At 43.6% G+C, this 13,982-nt stretch overlaps 2 protein-coding genes across 2 annotated transcripts; both read left to right on the forward strand.

Moving 5' to 3' along the window:
- Positions 1-4,360: 4,360 nt before the first annotated feature.
- LOC306915392 (uncharacterized protein) lies at positions 4,361-6,454 on the forward strand. Its single transcript, XM_079492723.1, has 2 exons — positions 4,361-4,601; positions 5,560-6,454. The coding sequence occupies exons 1-2, from the start codon at positions 4,553-4,555 to the stop codon at positions 6,351-6,353; spliced, it is 843 nt and encodes a 280-aa protein (XP_079348849.1). The 5' UTR covers positions 4,361-4,552; the 3' UTR covers positions 6,354-6,454.
- Positions 6,455-11,802: 5,348 nt separating this feature from the next.
- On the forward strand, positions 11,803-13,766 carry LOC306914957 (uncharacterized protein). Its single transcript, XM_079492200.1, has 2 exons — positions 11,803-12,040; positions 12,999-13,766. Exons 1-2 carry the CDS (start codon positions 11,992-11,994, stop codon positions 13,661-13,663), a joined length of 714 nt encoding a protein of 237 aa, XP_079348326.1. The 5' UTR covers positions 11,803-11,991; the 3' UTR covers positions 13,664-13,766.
- The last annotated feature ends 216 nt before the right edge of the window (positions 13,767-13,982 follow it).

Below are 13,982 nucleotides of genomic sequence, written 5' to 3' on the forward strand. Positions count from 1 at the left end.
TTGCACTGCTGCACCGTGGCACTTTAAGCAGCAGTCTGATGTCTCACTGCTGCACCGTGGCACTTTAAGCAGCAGTCTCATGGCATCATTATAAAAGACACACTGAGTCTCTGGCTGCATACTGCTCTTTTTGTAGTGCCGCCACAAGTGGGCAGTATACATAGGTGTGCAAAAAGATTTAAATAGATGGAGTGCCATGATTTTTCAAAAAAGTGTACAGTATTTGTTAAAATGTCTTTTTTTGTGGGCAACCCCACCAGTTCATTAAGTTTTCCTGGTGGTGGGTGGTGATGGGTGGTGATCCACCTGAACTGAATAATAATAATAATAATAATAATAATAAAACTTTATTTGTATAGCACCTTTCATGACATGAAATGCAGCTCAAAGTGCTTTACACAAAAAAGAAAAGAAAGGCAGGGCATAAACAATACAGTGAGGACATGAATAAAATTTTTTTTAAAAGACAAATAAATCAATTAAAAGCAAGGGTGTAAAAGTGGGTCTTGAGCTGAGCTTTAAAAATGTCTACAGAGGCTGCCTGTCGAAGGTACAGTGGGAGTTTGTTCCACGCCGTCGGCCCGTAGAAGCAAAAAGCTGCTTCCCCGTATTTTTTAGTTGCCATTTTTTTAGGCAAAGCGAGCAGGCCAGCAGTGGAAGACCTTAGGGGGCGGTTTGGGACATATTTCGGCAGGCAGTCATGTAGGTAGGAAGGTGCGAGACCATTGAGAGCTTTATAAACAAGTAAAAGAATTTTAAAATCAATCCTAAAAACAACCGGAAGCCAGTGCAATGAGGCCAAGACTGGAGTAATATGTTCTCTCATCCTAGTTCTAGTTAAGACAAGTTGTAATCTGTCAGTTGATTTCTTAGGCAATCCAGAAAAAAGTGCATTGCAGTAATCAAGCCGAGAAAAAACAAAGGCGTGGATTAGCGTTTTTGCATCGTCCAGTGACAAATAGGCTCTGATTCGTGCAATATTTCTAAGATGAAAAAAGGCAATCTTGGTAACATGATTAATGTGTGAATTAAAATTCAGTTCAGAATCAATAGTGATCCCCAAGTTCTTTACTGTACTGTTACTTTCTACAGTCAGGTTGCCAAGTCGGCTTTTTATCGATTCTTTCTGCTCACTAGAACCGATTATGAGAACTTCTGTCTTATCCTCATTTAGCTTGAGAAAGTTCTCACTCATCCAGCATTTAATGCTAGACAGACAGGTCAACAGCGGGTCTAAGGCACAGAGATCATCTGGAGCTACAGAAAGATATAGTTGGGTATCATCAGCATAGAAATGAAAATTGACTCCGTGATTGGTAATGAGTTCTCCCAATGGCAGTATATACAGGGAGAATAACAGAGGACCAAGAATCGAGCCCTGTGGAATACCAGAACCGATGTTGTGTTTGTCCGAGTCAAACTCAGCTAGATTGACAAAATAGCTTCTGTTTGTTAGGTAGGAGGAAAACCAGGACAGGGCCGTGCCAGACAGGCCTACCCAGTGCTCCAGACGCTGTATTAAAATTGAATGGTCAATCGTGTCAAATGCAGCCGTTAGATCTAGAAGTAAAAGAACGGAAACATGTTTCTTGTCAGCAGACACCCTAAGATCATTCATTACTTTTACAAGTGCTGTTTCTGTGCTGTGGCCTTTCCTAAAGCCAGATTGGAATTTGTTATGCACATTGTTGTTCTGTAGAAACACATCCAATTGATGAAAGATGCATTTTTCTAAAACCTTGCCCAGAAAGGGCAGATTAGAAATGGGTCGGTAGTTACCCAGCACAGAGGGATCAAGATTGTGTTTCTTGAGTAAGGGCCTAACTACAGCCGTCTTCAGTGAGTCTGGAAAGACGCCTGATTGTAGAGAGCTGTTTACAATTTTTAGGATATCTCCAATCACACTGTCTAAAACCTCTTTGAGAAAGGTGGTGGGAATTGTGTCCAATGAACAGGAGGATGATGTCATCTGAGATATGGTTTTTCGGAGTTCGTCTTCATCAATTGTACAGAAAGACAATAGGCTCCCCCTGGAGAGATCAACCCTGGCACCATTAGCTGCTGTTTGAGGGCTTGAGCTAGCAGCAGCACCATTCATAATATCAGCTCTAATGTTACAAATTTTGTTATCAAAAAAGCATGCAAACTCATTACACTTAGCTTTAGAAGCCGGGAACGACTGCTTGTAGGACTGGGGGGGGGGGTAAAAGTCGTTCAATGGTAGAGAATAAGACTCTGGCATTTTTCTTGTTCTCATTAATAATGCCAGAGAAATAAGCCTGCCTTGCCAGACGCAGGGCTTTGTTATAGGCGACTGTTGACTTTTTAAGAATCTCTAGGTGGATGGTGAGTTTGTTTTTTCTCCAAGCTCGCTCAGCTCTACGACAATCTTGCTTCAGTGAACGTGTATGCTCATTTATCCAGGGTGTTACTCTGGTGTTCTGTTTCTTTTTAGTTTTCATAGGAGCCACTATGTCAAGAGCTGACTCTAGTTTAAGATTAAACATTTGGACCATATCATTCACTGGGGGAGTATCGGATAGGGGGGGGCAGATGACGAGAGAACTCGTTGGCTGCAGATGAGCTAAAAAAACGCTTTTTTATAGTATATTCAGTGATGTTTTTCTCTAGATCAGAGACAGTCATATTAAAACACAGCAAATAGTGGTCTGATAGCTCAGGCATTTCAATAGTCCTTTCAACAGTGAGTTCAGACCTCTAGAAATCACCAGGTCCAGAGTGTGCCCCTGTTTATGTGTAGGCCCAACAACATGTTGGATGAACTCAAAGGAGTGCAATAACTCTAAGAAACCCAGAGCCACCGCATTTGAAGCATCGTCCAGGTGTAGATTAAGATCACCTGAGATAAGAGTTCTGTCATAGTTAGTGGAACAGATAGATAAAAGTTCTGATATTTCTGTTAGAAATACAGCTTTGCTGCACTTTGGAGGACGATAAATGCTGATCATTGGGATAGAGGACTGACCCTGCAGTATTGTGGCCTGGTATTCAAAGGATGAAAACCTGCCGAGAGTCAGAGCCTTGAATTTTAAAGTGTCTGAAAAAATTATTGCCAGTCCACCTCCTTTCTTAGCCTCGCGAACAGAGTGGATGAAACTGTAGTTTGCGGGACAGGCTGGCGCTAGAAGAACAGCTCCATCCGAGCCAAGCCATGTCTCTGTTAGAAAGATAATATCTAGCTTCTCTTTACATATTATATCATTTACAGAAGAGGACTTATTTGTTAATGACCTGATGTTAAACAAGGCAAGGTTTAGCTTGTTATCAGATTTTTGGGGACTGTGATGCCTGTGAGGTACATTAACCAAGCAGCATTCTCTCTTCAGGCTACTCCTTGTCTTGGACAATCTATTTGAAATAACAGTGGAAATGTTGTGAACCTCAACCTGTACGGTGATTGAAACACCAGGCTTTCTAGAAGCAAGGGGTCCATACATGTTTGTTGCTACGCATAATGGACCCTGTTCATATCAGTGATCAAATGTATTTTCTAGGCTATATGGGCGTGGCATATAGCGTGGGATTAACTCTGGCCATGGTACCTCTCCCTGTGGCCATGGTACCTCTCGCATTTTGGGCTGTTGGGCTGGCCGTATGGTAAGGGGGGTCAGCCTTACTCCAGCGTTTATCAGGTCCATCATGCCCGGAGTGAATTTGAGGAGATGTATTGGTGAAGGAGTTTGAAATTCCTCCATTCGACTGTCATTGATGGACCTCTCGGCGGCCTCAGTATCCTCTCCACCAGTGGACCCTGTGACTTCACGCTCTGTGAGTTTATCTCCACCAGGGGGCGCTGTGACTCCACGCTCCAATGAAGCTGCACCCACAGCTGTAGTTGTATGATAAAGGGGGAGGGGTTAGGGGAGGGGCTGATAATGTGATGTCACTATATTACTGTTTTTGTTACTGTTTGACTGTCAAGGGTTCAGCCTCCAGGAAGAAACCCTAAATACAAAGGGAATACATCATTGCACATAAAAACGACTCCAGGGTGTCTAATGAAGTACTGTCACCTCATACACATGAAAATCTGGACAAATTAGAACTACTAAACTACTAAAAATAGAACTACTCTGTTACAAGTAAAAGTACGGAATTTAAAATGTACTTGAGTAAAAGTATCGGTATCAAAATGTACTTAAAGTACTAAAAGTAAAAGTACTCATATAGGCGGAACCAGGGCGGGATAAGTCAGAAAGAGCCTGCTGGTTAGTCAGTCAGGGACCAATCAGAAGTCTGACACAGGGTGTCCAAACTTTCCCATCCAATGACAGACAGTCATGTGAGGTGAGCAACTCTTCCACTCATTAGTGCTGATCATGAACAGCTGTGTGGGACCAGCAGCAAGCCTCAAAACCTCTGCTGACGGCCAGTCAGACACTCACTTCTTCAAAACCTCTGCTGAGGGCCAGTCAGACACTCACTTCTTCCTCAGAACCTCTGCTGAGGACCAGTCAGACACTCACTTCTTCCTCAGAACCTCTGCTGAGGGCCAGTCAGACACTCACTTCTTCCTCAGACAGTGGCAGCCATGTTAGGCACTTTTGTTCTTGCTGGTCTTCTCGGTCTTCTTGCCCCAGGTAAAGAGCTTTAAATTGGTTTGTTTCCAATGTGCATTTTAATACTAAATTGTTTTAGAACGCTCTTTACTAACAACCTAGCCGCAATTTGAAACGCTAGATTTTTTTATGATTGGATGAATCTAGAGTTGCAATACCCTCCATTGACTCCCCACTCATCCAATTTGGTTCTCTTTCAATCTGCCGAGCTTGTTTTTCATAAAAATCCACCGTAGAGCTGTTATGAGCTACTTTCTGTCAAGACATCCTCTGCAGGTGTTGCAGTTTGGAAGCACTCGTTTTTGTTAATGGGCCGTGCTGCTGCCTCCTGCATTATGTTCAAATTCGACCGCAGGGCCGTTCAGTGACATACGACGAGTGCTTCCAAACTCCAGCACTTAGAAAAATAATCACCTGCACAGAATTTCTTGACAAAGTAGCTGTTGCTTGTGCAGTAGCCGCATTGCAACACTTCGTTTTTTTGTTTAAATAATGGGATGAATCTAGAGTTTCAATACCCTCCATTGACATCCCATTGATCCAAATTGCATTTCCCATCTGCTTGTGTTAAACAACGTTAACCTCACCAACATTGCAGCTGTAGGCAAAGCTTGAATGTTCCAAACTGCAAATCCACCGTAGACATGTTATCAGCTTCTTTCTGTCAAGAAATTATGTGCAGGTGATTCTTTTTCTAAGTGTTGGGTTTTGGAAAAGCTTGTCGAATAAGTAATTGGAAATTAAAACAAACCAGTGTTGTGCCCTTTGTTTGTCAAGATAAACCAGCTGAGTTGTTGTGTCTGAGGCTTAAAGGTTTTTACATTTTTTGAAATGTCTATGGCAAAATGAATGGGAAATTATCTCCTGGACCGGTGCCCTCGAAGAGGGCAAATATTGGATGGCTCTAACTTAATTTGTCTATTCCCCTGTTTATAAAAAAAGTCATTAGCTGTATTAACTCCATGTCTTGTGCCAACAGGATTCTACACGATTCCATTCAACAAGACTATGGCTGCTGACATGAGTGCTGGGACCAACAAGACCATGTTTGCTGACATGAGTGCTGGGACCAACAAGACCATGTTTGCTGACATGAGTGCTGGGACCAACAAGACCATGTTTGCTGACATGAGTGCTGGGACCAACGAGACCATGTTTGCTGACATGAGTGCTGGGACCAACGAGACCATGGTTGATGACATGAGTGCTGGGACCAACGAGACCATGGTTGATGACATGAGTGCTGGGACCAACGAGACCATGTTTGCTGACATGAGTGCTGGGACCAACAAGACCATGTTTGCTGACATGAGTGCTGGGACCAACACGACCATGGTTGATGACATGAGTGCTGGGACCAACACGACCGAGGCTGCCGGGGCGGAGCCGGCCGAGAAGGCGGCGGTGGCCTGGAAGGAGGCCTGGAATGCGGTCTGGGCTAAGCCCTGGAATGAGGCATGGCATAAGTCCTGGAAGGAGGCCTGGATGGCAGTCTGGGATAAGCCCTGGAATAAGACATGGAAGGAGTCCTGGGACAAGGCTGTGAAGGCGGCTGAGGCGGCGGCGGAGAAGGCTGAGAAGGCGGCGGCATGGAAGGAGGCCTGGGCGGAGGCCTGGATGAAGGCCTGGGCGGAGGCCTTTAATAAGTCCCCCTTGAAGGCGGGTGTGAAGGAGGCCTGGATGAAGATCGCGCAGGAGGCCAGGAAGGAGGCCTGGAAGGAGGGAGAGGAGGCCCAGAAGGAGACAGAGACGGCGGAAGACCTTGAGAAGTGACTGAAATCATGATGAGCGGCCGGCAACATTTGAGTTGATCAGGATCAGGATGTTCGGCAATAATCATGTCTATTGACTTCAATTAAAAGTTTTTAAACTTATCATTGTGTCCTCCTTCTTTCCCCATGTTTAACGTGAGACAATTTACTAAAATGTGGGTTCAAGCTGTAACATTTGAATATTCGAGGTTGAGTAAATCCCACATTGACTTCATTAATTTAATTTGATCATCATAACTTTGCATTTAGGATGGGCATTATGCCTATCCTATTTACACCTAGAGACTTGTAAGGGAAGAAATTATAGATTACTGTCGTAGCAAAAATAGCTGATCTACAAGCTCAAAATGTGCTATTTTTGAATTGGAATCCTGAATAATCTTTTGCTATTTTTGAATTGGAATCCTGAATAATCTTTTGCTATTTTTGAATTGGAATCCTGACATTTTTTATTTCATTTCAAATGCATTTAGTTTAACTTTATGAACTACTGGTAAATACATTGGACAAAAACAATACTAACATTTTAATACTAGTAATTAGCTGAAATCATCATATCAATGTTTGGATATTAACCTGAGGGCCACATGTGGCCCCCGGGCTGCCAGTTGCCCATGTATGACTTGTCTTGGACCCTCAATACTTAGTGAAATGGTTAGCACTATATACAGTACAATGCATTTGTTTTCCCTCCTTTACACAATCTATGAACTAAGCTTTCCCCCAAAATGCAAACCTTATCTGCCGAGTGGCAGAAAGGTGATGCAGCCCATCTGTGTTTGGCTCTCCTGCCGTTTCTGGGTCCTCTCCTGAAGTTCAGCTACTCAGGCTTCTGCTTCAGAAAGTCAGTGGTGGAAACGGTACTCAATTGTTTTACTTCAATCAAACTTTATTAAAGCCACAAGGTCCATAGTGACATAAAAAAAACCATACAAATACAGAGACAAGCAAAAGGCAGACATTGTCTACATAAAATCACAAATGCATACTATACAGGCTTACACGCCAATGGTTCCACAGTTTAGAAACAAACCTGACAACTCAACAAAAGGGTTAGTCAGAATAAGAATAATGCTGTTGACGGAACCAGACAGCCTACACATACATTTTGTACATGAGGTTCCTTCAGCACAGCTGAGCAGGTGTGTACGCCGATGCTGACAAACATTCCGCTTGCACTGCTGCACCGTGGCACTTTAAGCAGCAGTCTGATGTCTCACTGCTGCACCGTGGCACTTTAAGCAGCAGTCTCATGGCATCATTATAAAAGACACACTGAGTCTCTGGCTGCATACTGCTCTTTTTGTAGTGCCGCCACAAGTGGGCAGTATACATAGGTGTGCAAAAAGATTTAAATAGATGGAGTGCCATGATTTTTCAAAAAAGTGTACAGTATTTGTTAAAATGTCTTTTTTTGTGGGCAACCCCACCAGTTCATTAAGTTTGCCTGGTGGTGGGTGGTGATGGGTGGTGATCCACCTGAACTGAATAATAATAATAATAATAATAATAATAAAACTTTATTTGTATAGCACCTTTCATGACATGAAATGCAGCTCAAAGTGCTTTACACAAAAAAGAAAAGAAAGGCAGGGCATAAACAATACAGTGAGGACATGAATAACATTTTTTTTTAAAGACAAATAAATCAATTAAAAGCAAGGGTGTAAAAGTGGGTCTTGAGCTGAGCTTTAAAAATTTCTACAGAGGCTGCCTGTCGAAGGTACAGTGGGAGTTTGTTCCACGCCGTCGGCCCGTAGAAGCAAAAAGCTGCTTCCCCGTATTTTTTAGTTGCCATTTTTTTAGGCAAAGCGAGCAGGCCAACAGTGGAAGACCTTAGGGGGCGGTTTGGGACATATTTCGGCAGGCAGTCATGTAGGTAGGAAGGTGCGAGACCATTGAGAGCTTTATAAACAAGTAAAAGAATTTTAAAATCAATCCTAAAAACAACCGCAATCCAGAAAAAAGTGCATTGCAGTAATCAAGCCGAGAAAAAACAAAGGCGTGGATTAGCGTTTTTGCATCGTCCAGTGACAAATAGGCTCTGATTCGTGCAATATTTCTAAGATGAAAAAAGGCAATCTTGGTAACATGATTAATGTGTGAATTAAAATTCAGTTCAGAATCAATAGTGATCCCCAAGTTCTTTACTGTACTGTTACTTTCTACAGTCAGGTTGCCAAGTCTGCTTTTTATCGATTCTTTCTGCTCACTAGAACCGATTATGAGAACTTCTGTCTTATCCTCATTTAGCTTGAGAAAGTTCTCACTCATCCAGCATTTAATGCTAGACAGACAGGTCAACAGCGGGTCTAAGGCACAGAGATCATCTGGAGCTACAGAAAGATATAGTTGGGTATCATCAGCATAGAAATGAAAATTGACTCCGTGATTGGTAATGAGTTCTCCCAATGGCAGTATGTACAGGGAGAATAACAGAGGACCAAGAATCGAGCCCTGTGGAATACCAGAACAGATGTTGTGTTTGTCTGAGTCAAACTCAGCTAGATTGACAAAATAGCTTCTGTTTGTTAGGTAGGAGGAAAACCAGGACAGGGCCGTGCCAGACAGGCCTACCAAGTGCTCCAGATGCTGTATTAAAATTGAATGGTCAATCGTGTCAAATGCAGCCGTTAGATCTAGAAGTAAAAGAACGGAAACATGTTTCTTGTCAGCAGACACCCTAAGATCATTCATTACTTTTACAAGTGCTGTTTCTGTGCTGTGGCCTTTCCTAAAGCCAGATTGGAATTTGTTATGCACATTGTTGTTCTGTAGAAACACATCCAATTGATGAAAGATGCATTTTTCTAAAACCTTGCCCAGAAAGGGCAGATTAGAAATGGGTCGGTAGTTACCCAGCACAGAGGGATCAAGATTGTGTTTCTTGAGTAAGGGCCTAACTACAGCCGTCTTCAGTGAGTCTGGAAAGACGCCTGATTGTAGAGAGCTGTTTACAATTTTTAGGATATCTCCAATCACACTGTCTAAAACCTCTTTGAGAAAGGTGGTGGGAATTGTGTCCAATGAACAGGAGGATGATGTCATCTGAGATATGGTTTTTCGGAGTTCGTCTTCATCAATTGTACAGAAAGACAATAGGCTCCCCCTGGAGAGATCAACCCTGGCACCATTAGCTGCTGTTTGAGGGCTTGAGCTAGCAGCAGCACCATTCATAATATCAGCTCTAATGTTACAAATGTTGTTATCAAAAAAGCATGCAAACTCATTACACTTAGCTTTAGAAGCCGGGAACGACTGCTTGTAGGACTGGGGGGGGGGGGGGGGGTTAAAAGTCGTTCAATGGTAGAGAATAAGACTCTGGCATTTTTCTTGTTCTCATTAATAATGCCAGAGAAATAAGCCTGCCTTGCCAGACGCAGGGCTTTGTTATAGGCGACTGTTGACTTTTTAAGAATCTCTAGGTGGATGGTGAGTTTGTTTTTTCTCCAAGCTCGCTCAGCTCTACGACAATCTTGCTTCAGTGAACGTGTATGCTCATTTATCCAGGGTGTTACTCTGGTGTTCTGTTTATTTTTAGTTTTCATAGGAGCCACTATGTCAAGAGCTGACTCTAGTTTAAGATTAAACATTTGGACCATATCATTCACTGGGGGAGTATCGGATAGGGGGGGGGTGGGGCAGATGACGAGAGAACTCGTTGGCTGCAGATGAGCTAAAAAAACGCTTTTTTATAGTATATTCAGTGATGTATTTCTCTACAGTCATATTAAAACACAGCAAATAGTGGTCTGATAGCTCAGGCATTTCAATAGTCCTTTCAACAGTGATGTTCAGACCTCTAGAAATCACCAGGTCCAGAGTGTGCCCCTGTTTATATGTAGGCCCAACAACATGTTGGATGAACTCAAAGGATGCAATAACTCTAAGAAACCCAGAGCCACCGCATTTGAAGCATCGTCCAGGTATAGATTAAGATCACCTGAGATAAGAGTTCTGTCATAGTTAGTGGAACAGATAGATAAAAGTTCTGATATTTCTGTTAGAAATAAAGCTTTGCTGCACTTTGGAGGACGATAAATGCTGATCATTGGGATAGAGGACTGACCCTGCAGTATTGTGGCCTGGTATTCAAAGGATGAAAACCTGCCGAGAGTCAGAGCCTTGAATTTTAAAGTGTCTGAAAAAATTATTGCCAGTCCACCTCCTTTCTTAGCCTCGCGAACAGAGTGGATGAAACTGTAGTTTGCGGGACAGGCTGGCGCTAGGAGAACAGCTCCATCCGAGCCAAGCCATGTCTCTGTTAGAAAGATAATATCTAGCTTCTCTTTACATATTATATCATTTACAGAAGAGGACTTATTTGTTAATGACCTGATGTTAAACAAGGCAAGGTTTAGCTTGTTATCAGATTTTTGGGGACTGTGATGCCTGTGAGGTACATTAACCAAGCAGCATTCTCTCTTCAGGCTACTCCTTGTCTTGGACAATCTATTTGAAATAACAGTGGAAATGTTGTGAACCTCAACCTGTACGGTGATTGAAACACCAGGCTTTCTAGAAGCAAGGGGTCCATAAATGTTTGTTGCTACGCATAATGGACCCTGTTCATATCAGTGATCAAATGTATTTCTAGGCTATATGGGCGTGGCATATAGCGTGGGATTAACTCTGGCCATGGTACCTCTCCCTGTGGCCATGGTACCTCTCGCATTTTGGGCTGTTGGGCTGGCCGTATGGTAAGGAGGGTCAGCCTTACTCCAGCGTTTATCAGGTCCATCATGCCCGGAGTGAATTTGAGGAGATGTATTGGTGAAGGAGTTTGAAATTCCTCCATTCGACTGTCATTGATGGACCTCTCGGCGGCCTCAGTATCCTCTCCACCAGTGGACCCTGTGACTTCACGCTCTGTGAGTTTATCTCCACCAGGGGGCGCTGTGACTCCACGCTCCAATGAAGCTGCACCCACAGCTGTAGTTGTATGATAAAGGGGGAGGGGTTAGGGGAGGGGCCGATAATGTGATGTCACTATATTACTGTTTTTTTCATTGGCACGTTTGACTGTCAAGGGTTCAGCCTCCAGGAAGAAACCCTAAATACAAAGGGAATACATCATTGCACATAAAAACGACTCCAGGGTGTCTAATGAAGTACTGTCACCTCATACACATGAAAATCTGGACAAATTAGAACTACTAAACTACTAAAAATAGAACTACTCTGTTACAAGTAAAAGTACGGAATTTAAAATGTACTTGAGTAAAAGTATCGGTATCAAAATGTACTTAAAGTACTAAAAGTAAAAGTACTCATATAGGCGGAACCAGGGCGGGATAAGTCAGAAAGAGCCTGCTGGTTAGTCAGTCAGGGACCAATCAGAAGTCTGACACAGGGTGTCCAAACTTTCCCATCCAATGACAGACAGTCATGTGAGGTGAGCAACTCTTCCACTCATTAGTGCTGATCATGAACAGCTGTGTGGGACCAGCAGCAAGCCTCAAAACCTCTGCTGACGGCCAGTCAGACACTCACTTCTTCAAAACCTCTGCTGAGGGCCAGTCAGACACTCACTTCTTCCTCAGAACCTCTGCTGAGGACCAGTCAGACACTCACTTCTTCCTCAGAACCTCTGCTGAGGGCCAGTCAGACACTCACTTCTTCCTCAGACAGTGGCAGCCATGTTAGGCACTTTTGTTCTTGCTGGTCTTCTCGGTCTTCTTGCCCCAGGTAAAGAGCTTTAAATTGGTTTGTTTCCAATGTGCATTTTAATACTAAATTGTTTTAGAACGCTCTTTACTAACAACCTAGCCGCAATTTGAAACGCTAGATTTTTTTATGATTGGATGAATCTAGAGTTGCAATACCCTCCATTGACTCCCCACTCATCCAATTTGGTTCTCTTTCAATCTGCCGAGCTTGTTTTTCATAAAAATCCACCGTAGAGATGTTATGAGCTACTTTCTGTCAAGACATCCTCTGCAGGTGTTGCAGTTTGGAAGCACTCGTTTTTGTTAATGGGCCGTGCTGCTGCCTCCTGCATTATGTTCAAATTCGACCGCAGGGCTGTTCAGTGACATACGACGAGTGCTTCCAAACTCCAGCACTTAGAAAAATAATCACCTGCACAGAATTTCTTGACAAAGTAGCTGTTGCTTGTGCAGTAGCCGCATTGCAACACTTCGTTTTTTTGTTTAAATAATGGGATGAATCTAGAGTTTCAATACCCTCCATTGACATCCCATTGATCCAAATTGCATTTCCCATCTGCTTGTGTTAAACAACGTTAACCTCACCAACATTGCAGCTGTAGGCAAAGCTTGAATGTTCCAAACTGCAAATCCACCGTAGACATGTTATCAGCTTCTTTCTGTCAAGAAATTATGTGCAGGTGATTCTTTTTCTAAGTGTTGGGTTTTGGAAAAGCTTGTCGAATAAGTAATTGGAAATTAAAACAAACCAGTGTTGTGCCCTTTGTTTGTCAAGATAAACCAGCTGAGTTGTTGTGTCTGAGGCTTAAAGGTTTTTACATTTTTTGAAATGTCTACGGCAAAATGAATGGGAAATTATCTCCTGGACCGGTGCCCTCGAAGAGGGCAAATATTGGATGGCTCTAACTTAATTTGTCTATTCCCCTGTTTATAAATAAAGTCATTAGCTGTATTAACTCCATGTCTTGTGCCAACAGGATTCTACACGATTCCATTCAACAAGACTATGGCTGCTGACATGAGTGCTGGGACCAACACGACCATGGTTGATGACATGAGTGCTGGGACCAACACGACCATGTTTGCTGACATGAGTGCTGGGACCAACAAGACCATGTTTGCTGACATGAGTGCTGGGACCAACAAGACCATGTTTGCTGACATGAGTGCTGGGACCAACAAGACCATGTTTGCTGACATGAGTGCTGGGACCAACACGACTGAGGCTGCCGGGGCGGAGGCTGTCGAGGCGGAGCCGGCCGAGAAGGCGGCGGTGGCCTGGAAGGAGGCCTGGAATGCGGTCTGGGCTAAGCCCTGGAATGAGGCATGGAATAAGTCCTGGAAGGAGGCCTGGATGGCAGTCTGGGATAAGCCCTGGAATAAGACATGGAAGGAGTCCTGGGACAAGGCTGTGAAGGCGGCTGAGGCGGCGGCGGAGAAGGCTGAGAAGGCGGCGGCATGGAAGGAGGCCTGGGCGGAGGCCTGGATGAAGGCCTGGGCGGAGGCCTTTAATAAGTCCCCCTTGAAGGCGGGTGTGAAGGAGGCCTGGCTGAAGATCGCGCAGGAGGCCAGGAAGGAGGCCTGGAAGGAGGCAGAGGAGGCCCAGAAGGAGACAGAGACGGCGGAAGACCTTGAGAAGTGACTGAAATCATGATGAGCGGCCGGCAACATTTGACTTCATCACTTGATCAGGATGTTCGGCAATAATCATGTCTATTGACTTCAATTAAAAGTTTTTAAACTTATCATTGTGTCCTCCTTCTTTCCCCATGTTTAACGTGAGACAATTTACTAAAATGTGGGTTCAAGCTGTAACATTTGAATATTCGAGGTTGAGTAAATCCCATCTTAAAACGTCCATTTAACCACTTAGACCAGGGGTGGGCAACTTTGACAATGGAGAGGGCCACTATATTTCCACTCCCTGCATATCAGTTTAGTTTATTTTGGTCATAGAATGA

The sequence above is a fragment of the Electrona antarctica genome (assembly GCF_951216825.1).
Source record: "Electrona antarctica genome assembly, chromosome: 22".
NCBI classification, from domain to species: domain Eukaryota; kingdom Metazoa; phylum Chordata; class Actinopteri; order Myctophiformes; family Myctophidae; genus Electrona; species Electrona antarctica.

Coding starts and splice junctions, on each gene's coding strand:
- LOC306915392 (XM_079492723.1), top strand. CDS start 4,553: ATGTTAGGCACTTTTGTTCTTGCTGGTCTTCTCGGTCTTCTTGCCCCA. Junction 4,602..5,559: donor TCTCGGTCTTCTTGCCCCAG/GTAAAGAGCTTT, acceptor TTGTGCCAACAG/GATTCTACACGATTCCATTC.
- LOC306914957 (XM_079492200.1), top strand. CDS start 11,992: ATGTTAGGCACTTTTGTTCTTGCTGGTCTTCTCGGTCTTCTTGCCCCA. Junction 12,041..12,998: donor TCTCGGTCTTCTTGCCCCAG/GTAAAGAGCTTT, acceptor TTGTGCCAACAG/GATTCTACACGATTCCATTC.